This window comes from Aegilops tauschii, chromosome 6, assembly GCF_002575655.3.
Source record: "Aegilops tauschii subsp. strangulata cultivar AL8/78 chromosome 6, Aet v6.0, whole genome shotgun sequence".
Classification (NCBI taxonomy): Eukaryota; Viridiplantae; Streptophyta; class Magnoliopsida; order Poales; family Poaceae; genus Aegilops; species Aegilops tauschii.
Window position 1 is genome coordinate 161,863,137 of NC_053040.3, and position 26,717 is coordinate 161,889,853.

Here is a 26,717-nt window from a genome sequence, read left to right on the forward strand (position 1 = left end):
AGCGTTGAACAGAAAGGCTAACGACCACTACCCGCCACATGCTGTCAATCATGTGAAGGTGGGTACAAAAGGAGGCACAAGATCCTCGGGTTCTCAGACCTAACATGAATGATATGTATCCCTGGAAGCCAAAACAGGTTAGCCAAAAGGAAAAACTACGCTCGCATGCAGCCGCTCCCTGCAGAAAATTTGAACGCCAGCTATTGCGGCTGCCATCCTCGAAACAACGCATTTTCCTTCTTCGCTGGCCCTAACATATCTAAGGCGCACAACTATAGTCTGGTAAATATGACTTATTAAAATGAACGGTCAAGGTTGCACCCTTGCAGGAACACCAGAATCAAAGCTAGCCTAAAGGCTCAACCACTAAGGGACCACATAACCAAAGACTCTGTCTATACCATCTCTATCACCACAGCGTCACATTGTTGCACCGTCTGCGGAACTTCTAAGTTTGGGGTATGCAATAGAGCGGCGCAGATTACGACGCTGATGGTTCTGGCTCTTTCCTCCTCTTGCCCTTGTTTACAACCTTTGTACTGTCAGCCAGCATGGTGTTAGGCTCCTTGGTGTACATGATACAGTCGTCAAGAGTGTAGATCCTGAGAGCGAGTGAGGATACAGTTGAGGTCTTCATAGCTACTGTGAAGGAGGACCAGTACCACCAATCATTCTTCAGGAACTCGGATTTTATCATACTCTCCAACACACTGGTCGCCAGTACCATCTGGAAGAGGCATAGATACGATTAATCAGTACAACGAATAATATCAGTGCTCTCAAGCATATATTTTGTATGGAGATGATGTTAGAGAGCTCTTAATGGACACTAGATAATCAGCACAAAAATAATAATAAACACTAGTAAATAGGTATATGTTTTCTGTGGCATGAAGATGAATAAATACATCAAGTCACCTCGGATATTGATTCTGCATGCTTCACAAAAGCGCGCCATGAGCGCCTTCTTATTTGTTGAGACTTTGAGGCTCTCAAAGCTTCCTCAGGCAACGCTGCATCTATATCAAGCAAATTTATCTTTTGCTGCTTTAGGATATGAGAATTTCTTCCTATAACAGGCCTCAATGATGACTCCGGAACCAAGCCACCATTAACAGCTAGCAATCTCGTTGGCTTATCTGTTGCAGAAGATGCTTCCTCACAGGAAGTACTATCAGAGGCGGGCTTCTTAGATTTTGACACATTTTCATCACCCGTGCTACCAGAACAATTTTGACCAGAATTGGACCCCTCCTGCCCTAACTTTTGTGCAGACATTGCCTGGCATTCCTCCAAGGAGGAAACCCAATCATTTGGGATGTCATCTTTTTTGTTTTTATTCAGAATAACTGGAGGCTCAAGATAAGATGCAGGTGAAGGGACAAAAGACGGAACTCCATTTGATCCAATAAGTCCAATATCCTTCACTATCTCCTTGTTTGAATCATTCATGGTAAATTTTCTGCAAATCTCTTCAAAGTCATATGGGCATGACTTCAGTTTTCTGGACTCAGCAGTGGAGCTAGGATCAACAGAATCCTTCTCCTTGACATCTCCATTGCACTTTCCAGCATGCTCTTCATACTCCGTTGATGTGGAGTAAGTCTCGTGACATGCTACGCAGTGGTGTCGAGCAGGCCATATAGGCTCTAAGCAGTCACAGCGGCATGTTTTCTCCAAAATTGCTCCAGCCTTGGTACTGGGAAGGTCCATAAGCTGCTGCTCGCTGTTCGACCCCTTGGATATTGGAGGATCACTGAGAACAAAATTACCCAGGTGATAAAGATGCCGCTGCCACTGCTGTATGGCATCTTTCAGCTCCTTTTCCCTTGGATCGTATTCCCTTAGCCAGTCAACAAGACTACGGATTTCGTCATCCGATTCATAAATGACAACAGATGCCGAATTCCATCCTTTACAATCAGAAGTAGAGGGGGGGTAGCTATTAACCATGTTAATGTCCTTCTCCTTGCATATCAGCATGCTTCCATCAGCGACCAGCAAAGGACGTTTACCAGACCGTCCTAAAACCCAGTACAATCGACCCAAGGAATCCTTTCCCAAACAATCTCTTCTGAGGGATGACATATTAAGTTGTGACTCTACTGTGCCAATTGACTCCTGCACTTTTGAAATCTCGTCCGATAAAGTATCCATTTCACCATTATCAGCAGCTTGCTCAAGCGATCTAGTTGTTGACATTTTCAGATTATCTTGGGATGCGCTAGCATTTTCATCAGGCAACTCCCCACCCGGTGTACTGAGAGGTGTAGCTACTGGTTCTCTTTCAGCAATAGGAGTGTCCACCAAATTGAAGTTATCACGCGACCCTTCGTTCATAATGTTCCCTTCAATCTGGTCACTACCTGTCCCTGATGGTTGTTCAGAAAGTCCCAAAGACTTATTTTCTTCAACCATAGACATGTCATTGTCACTTTTGCAAGGTTTGCCAACATTTAGTTGCCCAGGAGGAGTCCCTTCAGCTGGGTGGTTGAGGTTAACTCCAGTATTACCTTGATCAGACTCTTCAAGATGGTCTGATGCTATGGCCACTTCATTCTGTTGATTTTCCGGAAGTGCAGAACAATTGCTAACGTGCTGTTCAGTCTTGCTCCATCTGCTTTGTCTAGCATATGAAGTCCTCATTTCCTCCTTATATTTCAAATCTTTCAATTCAAAATTCAAAGCACGAAACTTCTGCTGGAGGTCATTCAACTTATCTGGACATTTTTCTATATGTTCTCTTACCAGGACTGTGTTGAGCATTTCATCACATAGAAATTTCAGCATATTTATTCTCTGCATTTTGACGATAAATGTTAGACACTGTAAGTTGTCACTTTGTCCACTATGAAAATCAGCACACAAATAAATTATTAGGTATACCGTAAAATAATAGAGAAAAGATGATCTGGCCAAGTAAAATCATATCAGGCCAAATGAGTAAATACACAATACCAACGTACTCCATCCACAGTTCCATGCATACTTTTAAGGAAAATCGTCCAAGACATCGGCTAAGAGCTAACTTTATAAAATCAAGCTCCAACTAAAACATCAATGTGGTTATCTAGAGTATCTACAAAGTGTCGGAGAAAATCATTTCGCTTATCCCTTCTACCTTTTTCTTTGAAGACCTCTTGCGCCAAATGCAATTATCTACAGAAATCGTAAATACACCAAGCCAAATTGTTCTGTTTACACGGCAAAGCATATGTCAATGAATAAATAAGTTCAATCTGAGAATGAAGGGACCCAAATTTTGTGTTGAAATTTTCTGAAAACATGATCCCATTTTTCCGGTAATAAGATGGCAGAAGAGCTATCGTCTTGTCCTAGCATAGACTAGGGGAGGGGAAGTTCAGAAGAAGATAGAGTGGGGGAAGGGGAGTTCAGAAGAGGATCAAATAATTTAAATTACGAGACCATGGGGTGCACCATAGCACCATACACATATGTTGATTTCATCTGTTTGCACAAAGTGCCACATATATAAGATACCCAACAACGCTTGAATAATTAACCTTATTTTGATGGTTGTGACAACACAGGGATAATCCAACAGATCAACACACAGAATATATGTGGCATGTAGAAGTTTACCAGAGCTAACACAAATTAAACATTTCATCTACCACTATGATGGGCGGGAAATTGCTAAGTGTTATAAAACATACTTACAAGTAAAGGAAACCCCAGGTAATACCAGCAAATCTAAAACATGTCGATTTTCAGGGTGCCTATGAATCCAACATCCCTACCACCATAGCAGGACATACCAATCGGAAAATGTTGGTCTAACTAAGGAATGAAGTCTGACCAACTTAAATTTTGTATGAGAAAAATGCCCCATTTGGTTTTACTAGTCTGAACTCTCAAGCTTCCACTTCATTTTTCTTAATATGAAGGAATACAACGAAATGTGCAATACACAAAGAACTAAAACTTCCAAACACTAAACAATAGAGATATCTACTTGAAACATAGAAGAGAAAACCCATACCTCTTGTGTGCTAAGCTCCCAGTACTCCTTTTGTTCCATTGCCGCAGTTAACTTAATAAGTATGTCGTGAAAGGCTCCTTTCCGTTGTCGTTTCAAATCCTGAACACCCTGGTCAAGATGTGATTTCTTTTGACCTGACATGCACGATGGTTTGTCGTGAAAGGCATGAGACTCTGCTCCTTTCCGTTGTCGTTTCGAATCCTGAGCACCCTGGTCAAGACGTGATTTTTTCTTTGGCTTTAACATGCATGATGGGCAGAACCAGTCTCCTTGTGGTATACGAGCTAGTGGTGGATTCAAGCAGTAAGTATGGTATTCCGAGTCACACTCATCACATAAGAGAACACTTTCATCGTCTCTATCAATGCCACATACTTTGCAAACACCCTCCTCCCATGGAGCTTTAGGTAATTTGGTTGCTGCAGTCAGAATATCATGTAGCTCCTCATGGATTTCTGAATCAGTATTCTCATTAGACAGGTGAGAATCAAATTTCTGAACAAGGTCGAGCACCTGCACCAGCCATGTAAAAGAAGAGAAAGCCAAAAGGTTTATTAAAATCCCTGGTAATATAACTTAGTAAACAGAAAATTTAACAGTAAGCTAATATATACTCAAATCAGCATAGGTAATCCCAATAAGATTGTATAAAGCTGACTCAGTGACCCATTTATTTTATTTTCTAGTTGCAATATCATCTTGATCATAAACGCATGTGAAATGAAATTATGGAATCGCGTGAGATAGGTTGACTAAATCGCGTGAGATAGATTGATACAGAAAGGGATAACAAACCTCTGTCTTATATAAGGATTCAAGACTCTGAGACAATTCTGCAACCATTTCCACTACATCAGCTCGATCAGCAAATGCAGTGTGCAGATTACGGATTACCTGCAGGTAAACATAATGGCGTCATAATTTGACCAGGGGACTAAATATATATACTGCTCAATTAGAGACATAAATTAGCAAATGGGTTCTAGTAGGTTCACCAAATTTGCTAATGTAGCTGTGCTCATGAGTCATGAATGAACGGAAATCATTCCCAACTTTTCTGAACCAAACAGATGTGGCTCATGTACCAACTTAGAAGCTCGGGATATTCAATTCAGCACAACACTTTACCTTTTTTGTGCGTGTGTAATATCCCTTGGATGGACATAAACCAACACACATCAAAGTTTAGGAATATATACAATGGCAATCAATAAGGAAACAGCCGTCAATAGAAACGAGAATAAGAATCGCTCATGGATAAACAGGCATTACTACATTGCCAACATGAATAGCAATGATATACATAGATATCATAAGCCTTAAAATTAGGCTTCTTTCTATTGTAAATTCGTACTGCAGCAGTCAATGGGATTAATTTAGCATGAGAAGCAGTTAGTGCACTCATGCCAGCTTTAGACCTGTAGTAGAATGCACACTTAACAGTAAACTGGTGTAGCATCATATAACCAAAAGCCCATTGAGAGAAACCCAGACGGGACACTTAACAGTAAACTGGTTAACATCATATAACCAAAAGCCCATTTAGGCCTTGTTTGGTTACATCGGAAACCATGTGGATTGCCCGGGATAGCGGCCCGATCCACGGCGGTCGTTTCGGCAGGGGAATATTACATGTGGATCACAATTTGATTATTTGGTTTGCCTCCAAACCACTGTAATCCACTCTGTTCCATAGGGGCCAAAAGGATCCGCTCGTCCTTGTGGAACTGATCCACGACGAGACGCGAAGGAGCGGTGGCGCACAAAACCCTACCGAGGCGAAGGGGCGGCGGCGCAAGAAACAGCACCGAGCGGAGCCACCGGCGATGCCTCCAACGATGGTCGCCTCTCTCCTGTAAGTATGTACCTCTGCCTCCTTCCCTTCTCTATTCCTTTGATCTCCTTTTCTCCTGTATCTTGCGTAGTAGAATCGTCAACGAGCAGAGGCCCGGTGCTGCTGGCGGCGCAGATGACAACGGTGACGACGGCAGCCTTCTCTCCCGTAAGTTATCTCATTTTTTTTCTTGCCCTGGCCTGAATCCTTCCCTCCCTCCCCTCCTGCTGCACCCCAGCACCGTCGCAGGCAGCGGACAAGGCGGGGCCGTGGGGCTTCCGTTTCATTCCTTCTGTTATGGAATAGTAGTTGTTTTGTCAAATCTGTGTGGCTCCAAATTAGGTTCTCATGTGGAGACTTGTTAGGTTCCCATGTAGATCAAACACACGCACATGGCTCCAAATCTGTCATGTCTCTAGTAATTGTCTTTGCATTTCTCGGATGAGGAAGTGATGATCTCGAATGCACCGATACTTCAGGCAACTAGCGAATCGGTATCGGATACCGTATCCGATACCGATACTCCTCTGATACGCCCCTGATACGTATCCAAGGAGTATCCATGAATAAACGATTTAAAACAATTCAGATACTTGAAGGATACTTTTTCAGTTCGTTTTGGATACGGCCCAGCCCATCTAAGAGACCACTGAGCCCAGTTAAGAGGCAGACAGCAACCCTAGTACCCCAGTGCTCCCTTCCTTTCCCTCCCAGTTTTCGTTCCTCTCTCCCAAGCTCACACCAGGCGGCGGCTGGTGGCTGCGTACCTAGCAGCTACTCACCCAGGGCCGGCGGCAGCGGCGACTAGCCGGCGACGAGCTGCTACTCCTCACTAACGCCTCCTGTCACGCAGCAAACAAGCATGTACACTTCTCTTCTCCTTTTCTCCTGCCCAGCCAAGCTCATCCCCTCTTCTTTCTCCTCTGATCTGTGAAGATCTCATTTTTCTCATCAGATGGCTCCTCCTGCTGAACCTCCTACTGTACCTACAAATCTAAGGGCACCATTGTGGAGCCATGTTCAAATCATAGAGAAATCACCTGGAGGGGGGCAACACTAAATGGAAATGCGACTACTGTGGTCATGAAGCTTTGAGTAGCTACTCTAGAGTTTCTGCTCATTTGCTAAAGAAGACAGGGAACCATGGAATCCATGGATGTAAAAACGTCACGGTTGGCATTCTGAATCCTTTTTTTTTTGAAAAATAAATAAATAGTAAAACGTATCCGTATTGGCACTTTTTCAAAATGACGAATTTACGTATCCGTATTGGTCCGATACTGATACCCGTATCCGTATCGGTGCATTCGAGGTGATGATAGTTGTGTATGTAGTAGGAGCTGGCTATGACTAATTGCAAGAACAATGATAAGATCAAACACACACACACGTCTATTTGTTGTCAGATGGTAACCAAAACTCACAGAAGGTTCATCTTTCTAAGCTGACATGTAGTCCAGTATTAAATATGTGCAGATCTATTTGCTTTTGTCTACTGTTTTGATTGGAGACTTGTTAGGTTCTCATGTCTAAAGATATGTTGGGACTTGGAATTTCTGGACTTTCACCTATGTGCGTGTTTGTAGCCTCTAGTACAGTTGCTCTCCATCTGATCTCTGTAGGTTATGTTAGAGAAAATGAATTACTGAGTGTATGTCTTCTCCACTGTCCTTGTAGTTCATTGTGACTAGTAGTTGGACACACACATTGAGCAACACTGCATTATTAATGGCTGCTAGAATAGGTTGACTCAGTTAATTGTCTTTGCAAATTTAAACCGTAGTTTCTCCCCTGCATTTTCTTGCAGTTATACTCTTCTTGGTTGCTGTTCAAATTGTATGTGGATATATATCCTAATGAATATGTAAGGAATGCATGGATACTATTAGTAGATGGTTAGGTTTCTGACCCGCTAACACTTCTAGTAAGATTAAACATGGGCTCTAGCAGTCTAGCCGTAGAACAAAACTGAGCATCTCTTCAACTTCAAAGTTATTATGGTTGTTTTGGTATGGCGGGGATTAAGCTTTCCTTTTATTTTGTATGGTTGTTCTATTCAACTTGAAAGTTATTATGCATCCTCAAAGTTTGCATGGTTTCTTGCGTTGCAAAATTGGTTTCATGCTGTGACGCGTCCTGTAGAAATAATGGGGTCTGTTTAATGATGAGTTCATGACCCTTATTCTGTTTTACTTGAACCAGAAATGCCACCTGAAGAACAAGGATGTCAGCAAGTTCTTGTATGATACCTACGTCGACGAGAAGTGCACAATTGAGGAACACAAGTTGTTGTTTATTTATTTTTTGAGTGGATCACAAAAGTTCTGAGTAATTTGCACTGAATTATCAAGGATGATATGTAACTGGAGATAGTGTTCGTATCGTTTCGAGATGTTTGTCTACCAGTTTATTCATGTTAGTGCTGCATTCTTGTTGCCATCTTGTTATATGGTGCAGACCATTTTTGTATATGATAGTATTGTGTATGTTGTTCAAATGCTATGTCCAAACATGTTGCTCTGTGTCATTTATAACTCTGAACTGAGTTTGGGAGAACCAAATGAGATCTGAAGAGGGAGGTTTGGCATGGATTGGTATGCAGTGGATTGGGTGAAAAGCAGGGATCAGCCCAAGCCCTAGGTGGGTTGATTCCACTAGTGGATTAAATCCCTTGAAACCAAACAAGGCCTTAGAGAAACCCAGACAAACTATCTCCAAAAACAGATTGTAGCTAGTCAATATTTCTGAAATTTCCTGTTAAGAAATAGAATAATGCTGAAGCAACACCATGATCTGGTGGTACCACCACGTCACCATCTAGCACAAGCTAATGCAACAGGAATATTGGAAGGCACATGAAGTCATCCATGGAAAATCTGAGAAAATATCCCATGTGTATCACCATAGCATAATATAAAAAGGGTGTTAAAGAAAAACATACCTCTTGCACATCCTCAAAAAAAGTCTCCCAAGATCCACAGTAAGCGCCCATAGCCAACCTTGTATCAATTGTGCGGAAGTCCAAAGGGCGTGGCACCATACCAGAAAATCCAAGGATGCCCTCATCCTCATTCTCATTAGAGTTCATTAGAGTAGTTCCAAGCAAATTCCCAAAAAGCTTAGATTCATCTGAAGAAATGGCATGGCGCAGAGCAATACGACACTTTTTCAAGATAACCTCTGAGATGGAAATAGTTTTCCTTTCATTTCTTGGGTTTTCAGGTTTTTGTGGCACTATTACACGGCATGCCTCTGACAACACAGATAAAACAGCTTTCTGTAACAAGAAAAAAAAATTAGTGTATTTTCCAAATAGTCCCCTAGTCATAAGGGTTCTCAAATTAAAAGATAGAAAAAAGTATCATGGCAATGAATAAGTCTAATAAGGCACCGAGCAAATACATTTCTTTAAATACAACATAAGTATGGCCGTGCTATGCACTGACTCCTCTTCTGGCAGCTATGTATATTGTAAAACTTTGGTTAAAGTGCGATGCTGACAGCAAGTTCATGTTAACCGAAGTTTCCTGCTCGGCCTATATAAGCAAAGACATGTAAATACAAAATACATCATCTGACTGATTTTCAAGTTTTCAAACAAAATTCGCATTCCTGTCGTCCTTTTTAAGGGATACAATACTTCGTAAAACAAAAGAACTGTTAGGGGAACTAGAAAACGGAATTTATGCATTCGTCTTGCCGGCTAAGAGCAAAATTCATGAGTAGTTCTAATCTAGACTGCAACCCACACAACAAATGGTACTAAAACATAAACTAATACAAACTCATACTTATATTTTGCAACTCGTTACTTCTTACGAGAAAAATACCATAAGCATTGTGCAGCTCGATGTATTGATAAAATAGTTTGGGACAGAGAGTGGGTCAAGGCTAAAAGAAGGAAAATAGACGCAGTCTAGAACAGCAATAATCATATGACTGCAGCCTGCAGGAGCATTACTAACCTTGGTTGGTCCAGATGCATTACCCTTGTAGACCTCTTTACTTATCGAATGTTCCAAAATTTTCCTTGCCCATTCTGGTGGTTTTCGATCCAAAGCTTCATAAACACACTTTCTAATTCTTGTTCCCACATTTGTCGGTAATTTTCTCACCGGCTCTAGTGGTTCTGCCCAATCTGGCAATGTTCTATTATCAGCAGTAGGCACCTCAGCAGAATCTATCATATCAGTGTACTTGTAATCCATCATAAAAACCTTGTTTCCTTCACTTGATAGAGAACTGCATATCAAATTTTCCGCCTCCAGAAGCAGCTGAAAATACAAGACATTAATTACAGTGCAGCAAAAATACACATAAAAATTTACCATCATCTAAAATAAGAACACAGGAAATTTTATAATATCTCTTAGTGAGCGAACAAAAAACTATAGATAAATTATACAACAAACGTAAAACAGCATCCTTATAAATTATATTCAATATTCTCAAAATATCACACAGCTGAACAAGGAATTAATGTAGTCAAGATATCTCCAGCCAAATAAGCAAAAACAAGAATCTTGTCTCCATAGATAAGATTTAACAACAAAATTTCTGCAAACAGGTGGAAAAGTTCTGAATAAAATCATAGAAAAAAACAAATGGGCAGAGTCTCTCAACTGATTATACCCGCCTTGCTAGGCTTGTACATACATCTTTCTATTATTACTACAAAGTACATATAAATACAGAGTAATGGCATTCCCTGTTGTTTTACCGTAAAAAACGGAAAGCGGTACCGATGGTGACAGGAACCCAAAAAAACAAGTTTTTTTCCTGAGCAGAATAAAACAGGGATATGTCTTATTTCCCTCATGGAAACAACATAGAAACATACTATTATGAAGAGTTAATGTGGGTAATATAATTGTACGGGGTTGCAATCAAAGCAAATATTATTAAATAGAAATAAGAAGTTGAAGAAAAATCCAAAAAATAGATAGCAAATAACCATAGCATACAGCAATCTAAAGCCTACAACTCATGTCTGACTGAAGAAGGAAAGGAAGGCATGATCCAAATGAATCACAAGTTTAGCTAATTGTATAAGTAAAATGCTTACCAGGGCATCCTTCTCCATGCCGGCAACCCCAGGTACTGCTCCGCACAGTATGCCACCATCACCTTGTAGGCAGCGGAATAACTTCACCCCTTCTCGACTGGAAATATCAGACACGTCCATGCACCCATTTATGGAAGAAATAGCTAGCATGTACCTTCTAGCCAACTCGGGCCAAGTCAACTTGTTAGCAGTTAGCATATCAAAGTTAAATTCCTTTGTTGAAATGAGGCTCTCAGTGTCCTTCTTTCTTCCACGCCTGGGTTTTGATTCTTTGGGGTCAATGTTTGGATCTACAAATATCGCAACCTTTGACAGTAGCTCACCAAAAAGAACCTTGAAGAGTGCAAGGTGAACCCCGGGCAATACTACACCAGTGCACCTCCCTAGTGTCTGCGCTGCCAATTTATCTTGACCAGCTTCCTTCATACAAGAAGTTTCCACAGGAATAAACACAGACACAATCTCTTCATTATTGGATAGACCAGATTCACTATTTGAATGTGATATAGAAACATTTGCAGGGGAATTCATCGGTGAAGAGTAATCCCTACATTGTTGAATGCCCTTCGACAATGTTTCTTTCTGATTTCCACAAACTGGCCATGGGTCAACAAGTTCATCTTCCAATTGTTCATATGAAGGCACCTCTTTGAGACCAATAATTTCAGCAAAGCGCCCCAAGAACTCCCATATCTACAAGAATATTTCAATGAGAAGATGGATGCAAGAATAAGAAGGAAATGCACAACTGTGTAAAGATGTGTTTCTTCAAATAGTAGAACCAGTGAAAGATATGCAGGAAGCCTGTGCAGAGTGTGAGCATGCACAGGCCCTCCAAATTGGAGGGGGCCCAGATTTGATTAAGTACTACTAGTACTAATTGTTGAGGGCAGGCCTGGCGCAGTGGTGAAGTCCTCCCCACTTGTGCCAAGAGGTCCTGGGTTCGAACCAGCCTCTCTGCATTGCACTTTGCAGGGGTAAGACTAGGTTCCTATAATCCCTCCCCAGACCCCACCTTGCGTGGGAGCTTCTATGCACTGGGTCTGTCCTTTACTACTAGTACTAATTGTTAATCATGCAATGATAAAAAAATGTTAATCCTGCGTTAACAGTACTAGTGAGAAAGCACTTGCAATGCTATTTGATAGTTGTACACCGAGAACTGAGACAACTACAGTCTACAAACTCCACCTCACGCACATCTCCCCCTTCCTTCCTTCCTTCCACTCGCTCCCTCTCTCTCTCTCTCTCTCTCCTCTTCAAATTGGAGACTATCTCCATCAGTCCACCTTTCCTTGACTAATTTCTTTGCAATTCCCCAGAATGAATCTATTATCGGCAATGAATAGCTAGTACGCTTCCTGTCAATCTCCCACCTACCCCATCAATAATTGTTCGGTGAAGAGAAATTTAACTTCTTTTTAACAATTGATAATATTAAAAAAAAAAAGACCTAATTGAAGATTATGTACACCTTACATTCGAAATAGATGACAATTTTGGAACAAGCAACCTTGACTGCTAATCTTTGTATAAATATGGAGTAGGTAACTATGATAATAAAAAATAATCCATGTCAAATGTATTGGCACATTTTTTTTAACAAACTCAAAAACCTTTTGTTATTAGCGGCGAAGATGTAGATTTTTGACTATATTTGTAGGATATTTCGGAACGTAGGTGAGTAGTATCAAACAATGCTAAAATGATGCCACCATATGTGAAAAATCAAGTCATTCGGGGCAAGATTTGTTTTTTGATAAGATACAATTCTTTGAGCTAATTATACTAGCAATATGAACCATCTCTTCCTTTTTTGGAATTCCATTTCATTTTTTATTAGCGATATGAAATATAAAACTTGTTTTCACAGTTAATTATGTACTCCCTCCGTCCCATATTAATTGACGATCAAATGGATGTATCTAGCACTAAAATACGGCTAGATACATCCGTTTGAGCGTCAATTGATATGGGACGGAGGTAAGAATACTCTATGGGCCAATTTTTAATTTTGCACAGGGCCTCTAATTTCTCAGGTACGACCCTGCAGATATGTAAAGATCTACCTGGAAAACATCTCCCGCCGATTCTGGTGGAAGCTTATGGCTAATAGGATGTCCCGGAGGTAACTCACGGATGCTAGAACCGCTGGGCTGAGCATGATCATGTAGACCAGCCACCGCACCATGTCTATCATATGACATATCTCCATTACTTTGGCCATCTTTATGCACAGATATAAGTAAACCACTTGCAACTGTCATAGAAGAGTGAAATTCAGCCCTATTGCACAAGAACTGGTAGTTTATGCAAGACCTGGATCTAGGAAGAGACTCCACAATTTCTTGAACAAATTCCAAATCAAGCCCAATTCTATCATGGTATAACCACTTCTTCAGTAATGTATAAGTAGATTCCACATCGTTCTTCTTTTCTATAACTCGTGGTATACTGGGGCCATTGGATGAGCAAAATCTAGTTAAGGGAGTGTAAGGACCATCAAAGTTCTGACATCCACTCCCCTTGTTTAACAAATGATTTCCACTACTGTGTGTGCATGAGAAGACCAAATGCCCATGTTCCTTGTACATTTTTTCACAAGCTTCCACCATAGCACAAGAAATCATCCTCCATACTGAAGAGGATGATGTTCCCTCAAACGTAAACTCACCAATTTGGTCATTAATATTGGCTTCCTTACTTGGTGGAACATTCTCAGAATTTGAAGGTAGTATTTGTAACATCATATTTGAACTCTGTACATCATTGCAACCCAAAGAAGTCATTTTATCCTCTGAATCATTGGTAAGACATGATAAGAAATCTTGATTGGTCTCAGAGGGAACATCCCGGATCATATAAAGATCATCATCCATATCATTAGCAGCATCTCCAATAAAACTGCTGCTCTCCTTTGTTTCAATTGTATCAGCCTTTCTTGCACCATTCTGAGAGAGAATGGTCGAGGCTTCTGGAAGGGGGAACACTGAGCATGGTAACCTTCTGACCCTAAACAAAGGCCCAAAACTCCCTCCATCACACACCTCACACTCAAACAGTGAACCAGTAACTCTATCATGCCAGTAAGACGTAAAACCCACTGGCCATATCTGGTGGCAATTGTGGTAGCTTGCCTGTTTATCGATTTCTCCCAAGCTAGTTATAAAGAAATCTTGATATTGAACAGGTAGGCCAACCTACAGAAACAGCACAACAAAGTAGTATTTATCAAAATCAGTGCTAAAGTGAACGTAAGATACAAGAACTGCAGTATAAAATGAATAAATAAAGGCTGTACCAGTGGGAAACAATAACATCTAAAATGGACACTGGATGAAGAAACAAATCTGAAACAGTTAATGAGATACTCACACTGCGATGATGTGGTTGACGGTTGCAATTTTCCGCAAGAAATTTTGGAGGCTTTAGTGGATTTCTTTCTTCTGTAGGACTCGGGGCTGTTGCTTTCATAAAAAATGATGGCTCCATCAAAATGCTAGAACTTACAAACTCGTGCTTCTCAGAGAACTTGGGCAATGCTGATGTTTGTGGAAAATCTCTTCTCCTGCGGCGTGTATGATTTGACCTCTGTTCTATGTTTCCATCAGCAATGAAATTTTGTTCCACAGGAGGAAATTGTTGTCTTATGCTAAAACAATGAGGAAGACCAAATGCTGGCATAAAGTGATTCCCATCTGCAACATGATAGCCAGACGAGGGATTATCATAAGATGCACCACCGATGATGGTCAATAGTTACTTTTAGAGACCAGACAGGTATAGCTTCAAAATGTTAGCATGACCCATAATTTTTTGGAACTGGAATTAAATTTCCCTTTATAAACACATACTATGCCTAAGTGGCCACACATGCACTGAACATGGGGGCAAGCAGAAGTTGATCTTGATGGTTAGCACAGCAAATTGCTGTCTAAAAAGTTACAGTGCATAAAAGGTGTGGAAAATCTCCAACAGAAAGCAAATACAATTCTCTTGCAGTACATATGACTGCTCTAATATCCTTACCAAAAGGAGTTGTATTATTCAATTGCAGCCCCTCAAAACGTGGAGTAGCCAATTCGGTCAAGTGAGCTCCATCAGCAACACTTACTCTGCGAGGATCAAAAAAATAATATTAATTCTCTTCTTATGATAATGTCTGTACAACAAGGGTTATTAGAAAACTTCCTATAACATTTCTGATATTATGCACCCAAAAACAGTCCAGCTTATAAAGTTTATCGCTAAATAGCTGCCACAAGTTACTTGTAGTTTCACTTTTCTTTGCAAAAGGCAGAATTTTCAAGAAATCAGAAGTTTTTCCTTCGAACAGATCTTTCAAGAATAGTCAAGACAATAACCACTTGACAATAAAACAGCGAGCATCATGTAAGATAATGAAAGCACTGCTCTGTAACACAATGAACCGGCTAGAGCAAATGCAAGCATGCTTTCAGCGCTTATTCAATTCAGCATAGCACATAAAAGTAGTCTAAAACAATGAGAGGACAATAACAATTTGATTGTTTTACAATTTAGTTTGCAGTACTACTGAGAATTATTGCAGCGCAACCTATTCAACTGTTAAGGTTGTAAGCTTCTTAACACACTGTTATGCAAAGACAACTCGGTTAAGCAAATTCAACTCCATAATAATCACTAAAGGTACAGAAGAACAATCATCAAGATAACTAAACATTGTACAGAACGATGGTGGGCTGAAAACAGAAATAGTTAGCTTCAAATCATGTTTGATTTTGAAGTTATACTGCAGTTATGTACTCGGCTGCAGCAATTTCGCAACCATCTGTGGATGGGCTACTGATGGAATCTAGTACATCATGTGGATTTAAGAAGATCAAAAGATCTGCTGAAGGGGACAATGAACACTGGGGCAACTTTGTCCATGAAATCAAGAGAAAGATTCACCAAATAATATGTGACTAAAATTTTAGCATCAAAATAGACCAAACAAGGTGGGGAAATTGTACATCATCTATGCATGTACCAGAACTAATAGGCCGCAAGAATAAATAAAGCAAACTTTGATGTTTGTTACCCACTTCAGTACGCATGATCTGATGCAGGTATAACACTTCACAAAATTGCAAAAGTTGGAAATTCTAGAACTGCCCTCTGCACCCGCCCCCCACCCCACCCCCACCTCGTGCAAGGAGAAAGAAACCTAGATCTGCACCTCCAGATGCATAGATTTGCAGATCATCCGATCTGCCATCAGCTGAAGCAATATTCCAGGGCTGATTTGCAGAACAATAGCGAGGGCAGAATCAGGAGTAATCCCCAAAACAACAAACAGAAGGAAGAAAAGGCACGCAGCGCAGCCTTTAACCCCACCTGAGAGAGAGAGAGAGAAACTAGGTCTACCTCAAGATGCACAGGTTCACAGATCACACCAACTCCTGTCAACTGAACTGAGATCTCAGAGCTGATTGGCGGAAGAAGGGTGAGGGCAAAGTTAAGGGTTATCGCTCTTTTCTTTTCCCTTCCTGTTCTCTTTTTTATCAAGGAGATTGATTCTCGGGACGATTGGTGTTATAAAGGGAAAGACCCATGGAGTATGTACTCAGTTTATCACCTCCATAAAGGAACGTGAGAAAAATGTGCCATCACTACAATAAAAATATATACTTTTAACAAATTCCACGTCACCGTTCCAGCATGTATATCTTATAAGACTTGGCTGTATGTAGACAATAAAGTAGAACAATTTGGTGCAGGGACATCTGGTTGAACGGTTTCTGTAAGTACATAAGCCTTTGTCTTATGTGGATCTAAATGTGATATTAAAACAAGTACACGAGAAACTGCAAAAAAGGGCATGCGTGAGGGTTGATGCGCGAAAGCATAGAACGCCACTTTCTGATCGGCATTCTTTTTTTATAAATTTAGTGTGAAATATATCTTTTCGAAATACAAGAACCAAGCAATCTGACACGTGACCGTGGCCCAGTCTCCAAAGGAGACCATCCTTGCAATAATTATGGAATAACATAACCAAAATAGGGAAGGAGTAACCTACAGTACAAGTCAGGTCAGAATCCATCACTAAGCAGTACATGTTTCACAAATGCTCGTATAATCTTATATGCTGTATATGATATTGAAATGCTTTAATAAAGGAAAGGCATCATTTGCTAACAATTGGGTAAAATGCGTATGAACTGATCAGAAAAATTTGCAGCCATGCGAGAGTTGTCATGTTAAAAGAAGAACAGAATAGATGATTAGTAGGTTTTCCATACATAACTTGGTTAATGGATGCCCCTTCTACCTTAACAGCAACATGTTTCATATAATTTATGTCTGCCTATTTTTGCTACATTTATTCTACATCTTTATTCCTCATTAATGCTGTGCACATTGTTGTAGTATTCCAAGATTATAAAATACACAGGGGCAGGCCCCAGGATTAACAAGCCTGGCAGGAAACCCAATAGTTTTCAGTGAGAGGAAATCATGGTAATATCAAACTCAGAAGAAATTTCCTTACTAGTATTTGAAATTTGAATTCATAATGCAAAACAAGTTTTGTTATCAAAGTGGCATGTTCTTTAGAAATTCTGAAATAGTGAACCCCTTCTCGCAAAAAAATAAAAAAAATTGTGAACCCCGGTGGAGCCACGCTACAGCTTTGGTGCCCACACTGGCACTCAAATTTGTCTACAGCTTTGAATTCATAATGCAAAACAAGTTTTGTTATCAAAGTGGCATGTTCTTTAGAAATTCTGAAATAGTGAACCCCTTCTCGCAAAAAAATAAAAAAAATTGTGAACCCCGGTGGAGCCACGCTACAGCTTTGGTGCCCACACTGGCACTCAAATTTGCCCCCCCCCCCCCCCCCAACACACACACACACCAGAATCAAGAAAAACATGACTGCAATAGGCCAAGGAACAGCAGACATGACGGAGGTGGTGTGGTCCATGCAATTCATGTTCGCCAATCCATCTTAGGAACTACTTTGGAGAGATAATGCATTATACTCTTCCCCACAAGAATTAAAGAGCAGAAAAGCAAGCCGTCCGCGTAGAGAGCCAAATTACTGGATGCCCAACTCCATCCCACAGCACTCTCCGGACACAGGACTGGAAACAGGACGGATACTATCTGAGCGATACAAAGTCATATCCAGTAGTAAGCCATTCAAAGAAGAAGGCCATTCAATATCCAGCAGAATCCAGTGTAGGATTTGGATATTTCATCCCAGAACAAATTCGGATTCAGAAAAGGCAGTATCTATCGTGAGAGTTCATAAAGTTGACCCTCTATTGAACGGTCAGCCAAAAATGACCATGGTCTAAAACTTTAACTAAATCTAACCCTTTTGCTCAGCGTCAGCCATCGGGGAACCGGGAGAGGAAGGGAGGAACCAGAGCTCACCTATGAAGATGAGGCTGGACGCGAGACTTGAGGGGGGAGCTCCAAGTCGCGCGCTTGGGGGACGCGAGGAAGAGGAGATCCCGCTAGCACCGGCCGCACGAGGTACAGATCCAGTCGCCGGCAACCTGGGGAGAGAGCCGGCGGTGCGGGGTTAGAGCCGGCAGCGTGAGGAGATCCCGCTAGCACCGGCGGCGTGAGGTACAGATCCAGAAGCGCGCGACGCGAGGAAGAGGAGATCCCGCTAGCACCGGCGGCACGAGGTACAGATCCAGTCGCCGGCAACCTGGGGAGAGAGCCGGCGGTGCGGGGTTAGAGCCGGCAGCGTGAGGAGATCCCGCTAGCACCGGCGGCGTGAGGTACAGATCCAAACGCTGGCAACCTGGGGAGAGAGTTGGCGGTGCGGGGTGAGAGCCGGCGTTAGAACCTAAATAAGCAAGCCTAAGCCTAAATTTTATAGAATAAGTTGGGGAGGGGGCAGCTTATTTCCACAGCCAGCAATAAGCCCCAAAAGAACTGGCCCTTAAAATTGATGGGAGTGTGTGGGCAGGCCAAAAGGGCACGGCCCGCACGGGTGGGGTAGAGGCCCGGCGGCACATGAGAGTGGCTTTCCAGTGGGCCCGATCGAGAGGAGCAGTTGGCGAGTGAACCATATTAGAGCGAGATGGGCAACGATTGTGAATCTAGGCGATGTGAATGCGGCTAGGAACATGGGGATGCAGCAGCGACGGTGGGATGAAGACAATGGTGAGAGGAGGTCGGGAGGAACTCGAATTGAGAAGACCAGGAGGGAGATGAGTTGCGGCTTCAGGAGTAAAAATCAAATCCCTAAACCTAACTTCTGGTACCATGCGAGGAAATATGCAACTTGTATTTCCACGAGGCCATAGGCTGTGGCCCCATAATGCAAGGGAACTAAGAGATGATATTGTGGTCACCCACATGTAAGGGAATGTGATTTGGATAATTACTGAACCGGACCATTTGAGAATCCAATGTATAGATAGGACATGGTAAGAATTTATTTTACATCTAGACACTATCTGCTCCGATTCCAAACCCGGCACACAAGATATATTATTCCTAATATCTGATGGTGTTAGGATTATAGAGTTTTTCTAGTGAGATTATCCAACCCTCTTAAATAGGATAATCCAACTTCCATAGAACTTTAGTAACAAACTTGTCATACGGGTGTTACTTGTTTATGACATGGTATGTTGGCGTCCCTAGTGTTTTACTTGTGGAAGTTTACCGCCTTCTAGAGTTTATTATGTGCTTCTAGTTGTTATATATCACCTTGTAGTTCTATATGCCCTTTACTCTTGTGATTTTGCCCGACGTTTAAATACTCTTCGCATGTGCGTATTACCCTGTTAACTTGTGTCTACTATCGGATGAGGCATTATGCTACCTGCCAAGTCTAGCTCCGGCATCAGCTGTATTTGTATCTACATCCTAGCGCTATCCGCTTCGCTTCTGAATCCAACAAAATAATGTCGTATAGGGATGGTCTGAGCAGTATCTGAGCAAATCCACTGCACTTGCACATGTAGGCTACATGACACCGATCATGCTCCATGCAGCCAGATAATGAGTAACACCCTAAGGTGTGAAGAAGTTAATCATGAATCATATCATAATTCCTATTCTTTGGCAGAGACGCCAATGGTAAACAAATAGGCAACTCAATTAACCCTACCGTCTCGCTATACACAGACGATGTGACCCTCTTCTGCCACCCATCACCGGGTGATATTATGGCAGAGAAGAACATCTTGCAGCTCTTCGGGCACGCCTCGGGCCTTCGGGTCAATTTCTTGAAGAGCTCCACCACCCTGATTCGATGTGACAGTGATGAGGCCGCGCCCACCGCCGTCAACCTTCTTGGCTGCCCCATTGTGGATTTGCCCATCACCTACCTGGGCATCCCACAGACGATCCGGCAACCCACTCGATCCGGCAACCCACTGCTGCCCAGTTGCAGCCCGTCGTCGACAAGACTGCCGGCATGCTCCCAGGATGGAAGGCGCGCCTCATGAACAAGGCCAGCCGCCTCACATTCATCAAGGCAATACTGAGCATGATCCCCGTCCATCAGCTGCTAGTGTTGGCACCCCCCAAGAAGACCATCAAGGCGCTCGAGAAAATCCAGAGGATTCCTCTGGGCCGGACGCACGGAAGCTAATGGTGGGAAGTCGGAACTGCCACGTCAACTAGCGGCGCATCTCCAAGCCAATCTCGCTAGGTGGAATATGTGTCCACGACCTCAAGCGCACCGGCCTCGCGCTGGCTTTGGTTCAGCTGCACGGACAATACTAGGGCCTAGAGCGGCCTCGACCTACAGTTCAACGCCGAGGAGCACGCCTTCTTCGCCTCCACCACCATGCTGCTAAGGAATGGCCTAGGGGCCCTGTTCTGGGAGGATCGGTGGATCGATGAGCGCTCAGTCTGCAACTAATCAGTGGGCACGAGACATCCATGGCACCGTTGGCGTCCAAGAAATCGGCAAATACCTCCAACTCTAGCACAAGATCGAGCCCACGACTCTCTCCACCGAGCCGGGCTGTCTAACCTGGAAATGGAGCGCAAGCAGCATCTACTCCGCCAAGTTTGCCTACCTAGCCACGTTCACCGACTACGACACTTGGAAGCTCACCTGGAAGTGTTGGGCACTATGGCGACTCCGATTCTTCCACTGGCTCACTAACCTTGATCGGTGCTGGACCGCGGACCTACTCGCTCGCCGCGGCCTACAGCACCCCGCTCGCTGTCCCCTCCGCGACCAAGCTCCAAGCTCCTGAGACCATGCATCACCTCCCCCCCCCACCGGCCCCTTCTCTCGGCGGGTCTAGTATGAGACGCTGAGCTGGCTAATGATGCCCTACCTCCCACCCGACGACGAGCCTTCGCTCATCGGTGGCAATCCGCGAGGCAGCTCGCCCCCAAGCCTATGCGCAAAGGCCTCACCTCTGCAACCTTGCAAATGCTCTAGGAACACCGAAACAATTGTGTCATCAACGGAGGTCACCCCTCGGCGAATGACTTACTTACAAAGATCAAAGATGAGGCAGCCCTCTGGGCACGTGCCGGAGCATTAGGACTTAGAGCTATCACCCCCCAACTTGGGATGTCCACTGATTCCAAATCACAGATTGTAGCTGCCTCCTATGAGGATTGTAACTCAAACCCCTTCTTTTCAATGCAATGAAATGCAAGATCTATTGTGTTTTTTTGGGGGGGAGGGGGTAGACATAATGTGTGCAAGCGTGCAGGGGGTCGCCAACACCGAGGGTGTTTGTGGCGGGGTGGCATTATGACATAATAGTCATCCATTGCTCCTTTATCGTGGCCACCGTTTCCACCACACCCTCATATATGATCATGACATCTTGTAGGCAGTTTGATGTTCTCGAAGGTGTCCATGGGTGAGTATAGCCACCATATTGCTGTTGTTGGCCTTCAACTGGCCCCAAGGAGACTTGATGGCAGAATCTATGGTGAGCACAAGGAAATTATGTATCTTTGTTCGCGGCGCGGTAAATGTCATACGAAGGAAGATGCGTGGTAGTGCCTTGAATAGGACGAGGCACAAGTTAAGAGAAGAGAATGTAGCCTTGGGAGATAATTTCCCTTCATCGTTTATTGTTTTCCTCTCAAGCATAGGCTCTTCTGCGTAAGTAGGAAACGCCTCTTAGCAAGTTCAACATGAAGATATCGGTAATAGGATAATCTTCAATCCAGAAAATATGGCAAAATGTGATGATGAGCAAACCAAGTATACCCTCAATCCTGATGATTCCCGTAGATCTTGCAATATGGAAGTCCTCTCGAATGTAGGATGTCAACTCACTATATGAGGTTACTCAATGACATTGCTCGCATCATGTCTCTTCCTTGGTTCATCTCCCCTACATGGCCTAAGGTTAGTAACTCCCTTTGTGTGGCAAAATCGTCACATAGGGGTTCACACAAATGCCATTTGCTACATAAGGGGATACCATGGCATACCTCTCCGAGAATCACCATCGATGCATGTGTTGAAATGTAATGTCTCACGAGCTTAACTAACCGGTTGTGTAGAAGGTCCCACTCAGACTTCTATGAAGATGCACTAAATTGTGTCATGACTCGTTATACTCACAAAATACATGTGACACTGACGATCAAGCATTACCAGTGTTAAACCTTGATAGTTTGTTCCTCTAAGCCTTCAGAAAGTACTAATAGCTCTTTAATGTTCAGACACAACGACAATTCCAATTTCACATCAGAACTATGTTTATAGTTCGTCGAACGGCAGAAAGAAAGATGGGTTAACATCTCAAATCAAAACGTTATAAGGAGTTAGACCAAATGACCATCTACAAGTAAGGTGTCAGAAAGAGTTGCCACGTTAATGGAAAATAATGAAAATTGTTAAAACTGGCAACAGCGGCCACAAGTAGGAACATAGTGACGATAATTTTTGAGTCGCGACTACATAGAAGGTTATACATAAATACCAAAAGGGCAATTTTATATCGGGGAGAGCACGTCAGAGGCGAGAGAAGAGATTGGAGTTGGGCCATGCTCGATCTAATTAGGATGGGCCATAGGGAAGAAAAAAATGGAAAGGATTCAATGCAGTTGGTCACATAAGGAAGGGTTGTTACAAACCAAGGAAATTAAATTACTAGCTAAAGGAGACAAAAATTGAGAAGATTTATGTAGCTTTGGATAAAGTTGAAGAGAAACAAAAGAACTCGGTGGAGTAACAAGTAACCATGGACATGCCAAACTAAAAAGATCCTTTAGAGATCTAGCAAAAGAATGTGTAGCGAGGTCAAGGAGCCAAGGCCGACAATACTAAATCTGAAGAAAAGAAAACTAACAACAAGAGTCATGTCCACTGATAATGAGCAATGATGCAACGATAACTACACAAGAGGCACCGAAATAGATTGCCATGGTGATAGAGGTTAGGCACGGATGCTAACAGAAAGACCCAATACATGTTTGTTTGATGTCCCATACATTGTAGTGCAAGAGAGATTAGGGATACTATCACAATGTTGTGACTCACAACAAATTCTAATCATAACAAGAATGTAGACGCAATTTAATCTTGTAAAGGATTTTTAGATTATGCGAATACAAAAAGAACTACTCCCTCTCTTCCTAAATATATGACGGTTTTGCAGTTGAGTATATTTATCCATCGACCATGTCAGCACTCTGCCCACCCTCCTTTTGTCTCTCTTACCATACCAGCTTCTTCCTACTATCGCTCGACCAACACGCCTGACAAACATGTTAAATTCGTTCTTCCTCACAGGCAGCACCACTGGCAGAGAGCCATGGTGGAGCCCTATCATGGTGTTGGTGTTGGTACAGTCGTCGACCATGGTTTTCCTTACCAAGCGAAATCTTTACACGGAGATGAATACACATGCTCTAATGGTGGAGGATGGTTTGTCAAGAAGAGTGGTGGTACAAGCGTTCGACCACAAGTCACTATACTTGATTTCTCTCCATGATGGGCCTTTCATAAAAGTTGTATGCATCATCTTGTGCTCACATGTCCCTTGTACATGAGGCATGATGAAACCCTAGCCATTGGACGAATCGTCCACTATTTCAATCTCCGCCAATTTCCCTCGCCTTCGACAACCGATTTAGCATTAGGAAGTAAGGATCAATATCTGGCTAGGAGTTTAGGTGCCTTCTTTGTTAGGCTTGTTTTGGTGGTGGTGGCCCCATGGTGGTCTCCCAACTCCATCCTCGCCCTAGTGTGACCATGACGATCTACCTCATGGAGCTAGTGATTCTCAATGCTCGCTATTTTGGGCTTTGCACCTTCTCTACTAGTTGTACGTCCGAGCAACAGCTTGGCAGACTGCCTTGCAAGGGGTGTGTCCTCGACCACGGTGTTTTTGGTCATATTAGGTTCTCATCACTTGAGCTAGCCAACCCATGTGGCTCTTCAAAACCTATAAGGTTGGCCTGGCTTGTGCGGGTTTGATCTTTTGTGGTTTCGTCACCGAAGACATGGAGAAACATCAGACATTAGATCAAAAGGACCTTCATGCAATTTCCGGTTTTATCATGGATCTTCTTTGTTGGTGGCATTCCAGTTGTTCCGATCCATTGTACTATCGTCAATCAATCAATAAAACTAGCTCATTGTTCTGACAAAATCCCCATCTACCTGATCCTTCGTATAAATTTCCATCCGCGGCTCGGCAGTGAGACACCTTCATCGTCGATGCTTCGTTGCCCTCTACTCTATTATTGGTTCATTAATTTACTGGAACATGCCAAGTGATACCTAACCCAAACTTAATGGACCGAAAAAGAACCCACAAAAGAGTTCATGATTCACGCTAGAGAGAACTAGTTCAAATTTCCATACTAGAATTTTGAATAAAGAAAATGTCAGACGGCAATCTCATGCAACAATGCAAGAGAAACCAATAAGATACCTTCACAACAACAACAACAACAACAACAAAGCCTTTAGTCCCAAACAAGTTGGGGTAGGCTAGAGGTGAAACCCATAAGATACCTTCACAATGAAAGAAAAAAAAACAGTTACAAATTTCCTAAGGCTGAACTGCATGTACCTGTCAAGACCGAAACATGCAGGCGTCCTACTTCAATAAACTAATAACACAAATCAAATTAGTGCCGCAACTAGAACAAAATAAAATTATCATTGCGCATGCCCTTATTGCCATGAAAGGGTGAAAGTATCAAATTAGCTGCAGTATCTCATACCCTGTTCTTTGTAGTAAATCAGGGAGAAACATGCAGCAACCACGAATTACTCAGTGTAATACCTAAATTTAGAAGCCACTAAAAGAAGATGCAACACCATGCTGCACTCTTACTAATGCTTTAGAAAGCCACTGCTACCGGTTGCTAATTATAGCATTTAAACCAAGTCATTCAGGTCTCAGTGTTATCAACAGTCAAGCAAAGCAGAAAAATCCAAAGAACATACCAGATTCATATGCTATGTTGATAGCAAGTGCATCTGTGTAATCATAAGAAGTAGCAAACCAAACATCAGCGACATATAACAAGGATCAAACCATCATGACAAGTTCTCGATTGGACTCAACATTACCATTTGCAAAGTACTGGCGTTTCATGAACAACAATCTACTTCTTAGAGCTAATATATAAAATTCGCTGATCAAAAGATGTAAAGTCATAAGGAGATGATTAAGAGGGAGCTGAGATAACTGCCTGGTGATGTCTCCGACGGTGACGGCAACAGGATCCTCCCGTGGGGCAGCATTGATATCGAGCGGCACTGCTCGAAGCTTCCAGCGCTTGGAGTGGGCACCACCTATCTCACACGCCGGGCACATCCAGTCCTCGTTTACGGCTACCGGAGGCCGCCGCACGCCAGGGGGGGTGGGCAGCGGTGGTGGCGGAGGCTGGCGCATAAGCGGCCCCCAGACGTGGACGCATGATTCATGGAACCCACGTTCGCAGGCGTCACAGATAATGGTGGCCCCCGGCAGCTCGGGGAGGCCGCAGGACGCGCACGGGGGCGGCGGGTTCCCCCACCCCGCTACTCCCGGGTGCTGCGCTGGAGGCGGCACCTCCACCGACGAACCAGCGGTCGCGGCCGCAATGGCCGTAGCAGCAGCCAGCCTCCACGACTCCCCACGGTGGTACGCCAGCGCTATCTCGCGGGCCTGGTGCGCGAGCAGCAGCTGGGCCTGCGCGTTGGCGGGAGGCTGGGGCTGGGGTGGTGGCGGCGGCGGCGGCGGAGGGGGAGGAGCAAAAATGGGGGCAGCGAACCCGCGCGGCGGCGACTGGGGAACCGCCGCCGGCGGCGACGGCGGCGGCGAGGGCGCCTCGTTGAGGTCGATGTCGAGATGTGGCGGGCGATCCATGGCGAACAGGGGATCAGGGTCGCGCCCGAGCTCAGGCTAGGGTTCGAATTCCGGGCATAGCGACGGGAAGGGGAGGGAGGGAGGAGGAGGTTAGAGAGCGAGCAAGGAAAAGCAGCAGCTCACGAGCGAAGCGCGGCTGGGGTTAAGGGAGGGGGGAGAGAGGGATCCCGGGGAGAAGCAAAGCAAAGGAGAAGAACGGACGGGACGGACGGGACACGTGGACGAGGGGCCGGGGACGCGTAGGTGGAAACGGCCGAGCGCCCGGCTGTCAGTGAGCGATGTCGTGCGTGGGAGATGGGCTGCGGTGGCGCGGAGCTTGTGACGGAAGCTCTTTCGCCCGTGCAGCGGGGCGCGGTGCTGTGTCCGTCCCCGCGCGGTGCTCTACAGTTGGTGTTGGCTGCGTCTACGGTTGTTGTACACAGCGACAAAACACGTTCGGTGTACTGGTAACGTATATGCAAAAGCTGCCTTCAATTATGTTCTTTGCTAGAATACGAAAAATACACTGAAATCGTTAATTAA

At 43.5% G+C, this 26,717-nt stretch overlaps 1 protein-coding gene across 3 annotated transcripts; it reads right to left on the reverse strand.

The window, feature by feature from the left end:
* Positions 1-275: 275 nt before the first annotated feature.
* LOC109769875 (methyl-CpG-binding domain-containing protein 9) lies at positions 276-26,374 on the reverse strand. 3 transcript variants are annotated; one of them, XM_020328578.4, is made up of 11 exons: positions 25,537-26,374; positions 14,932-15,017; positions 14,278-14,600; positions 12,972-14,102; positions 10,903-11,595; positions 9,803-10,111; positions 8,779-9,114; positions 4,799-4,897; positions 4,004-4,516; positions 919-2,799; positions 276-727 (listed from the first exon to the last, which is right to left on the reverse strand). In XM_020328578.4, the coding sequence occupies exons 1-11, from the start codon at positions 26,193-26,195 to the stop codon at positions 482-484; spliced, it is 6,276 nt and encodes a 2,091-aa protein (XP_020184167.1). In that variant the 5' UTR covers positions 26,196-26,374; the 3' UTR covers positions 276-481. The 3 variants fall into 3 exon arrangements, with proteins under 3 accessions (XP_020184167.1, XP_045085751.1, XP_045085752.1); XM_045229816.2 differs by lacking the exon at positions 25,537-26,374 and adding an exon at positions 18,307-18,446; XM_045229817.2 differs by lacking the exon at positions 25,537-26,374 and adding an exon at positions 16,291-16,407.
* Positions 26,375-26,717: the final 343 nt, after the last annotated feature.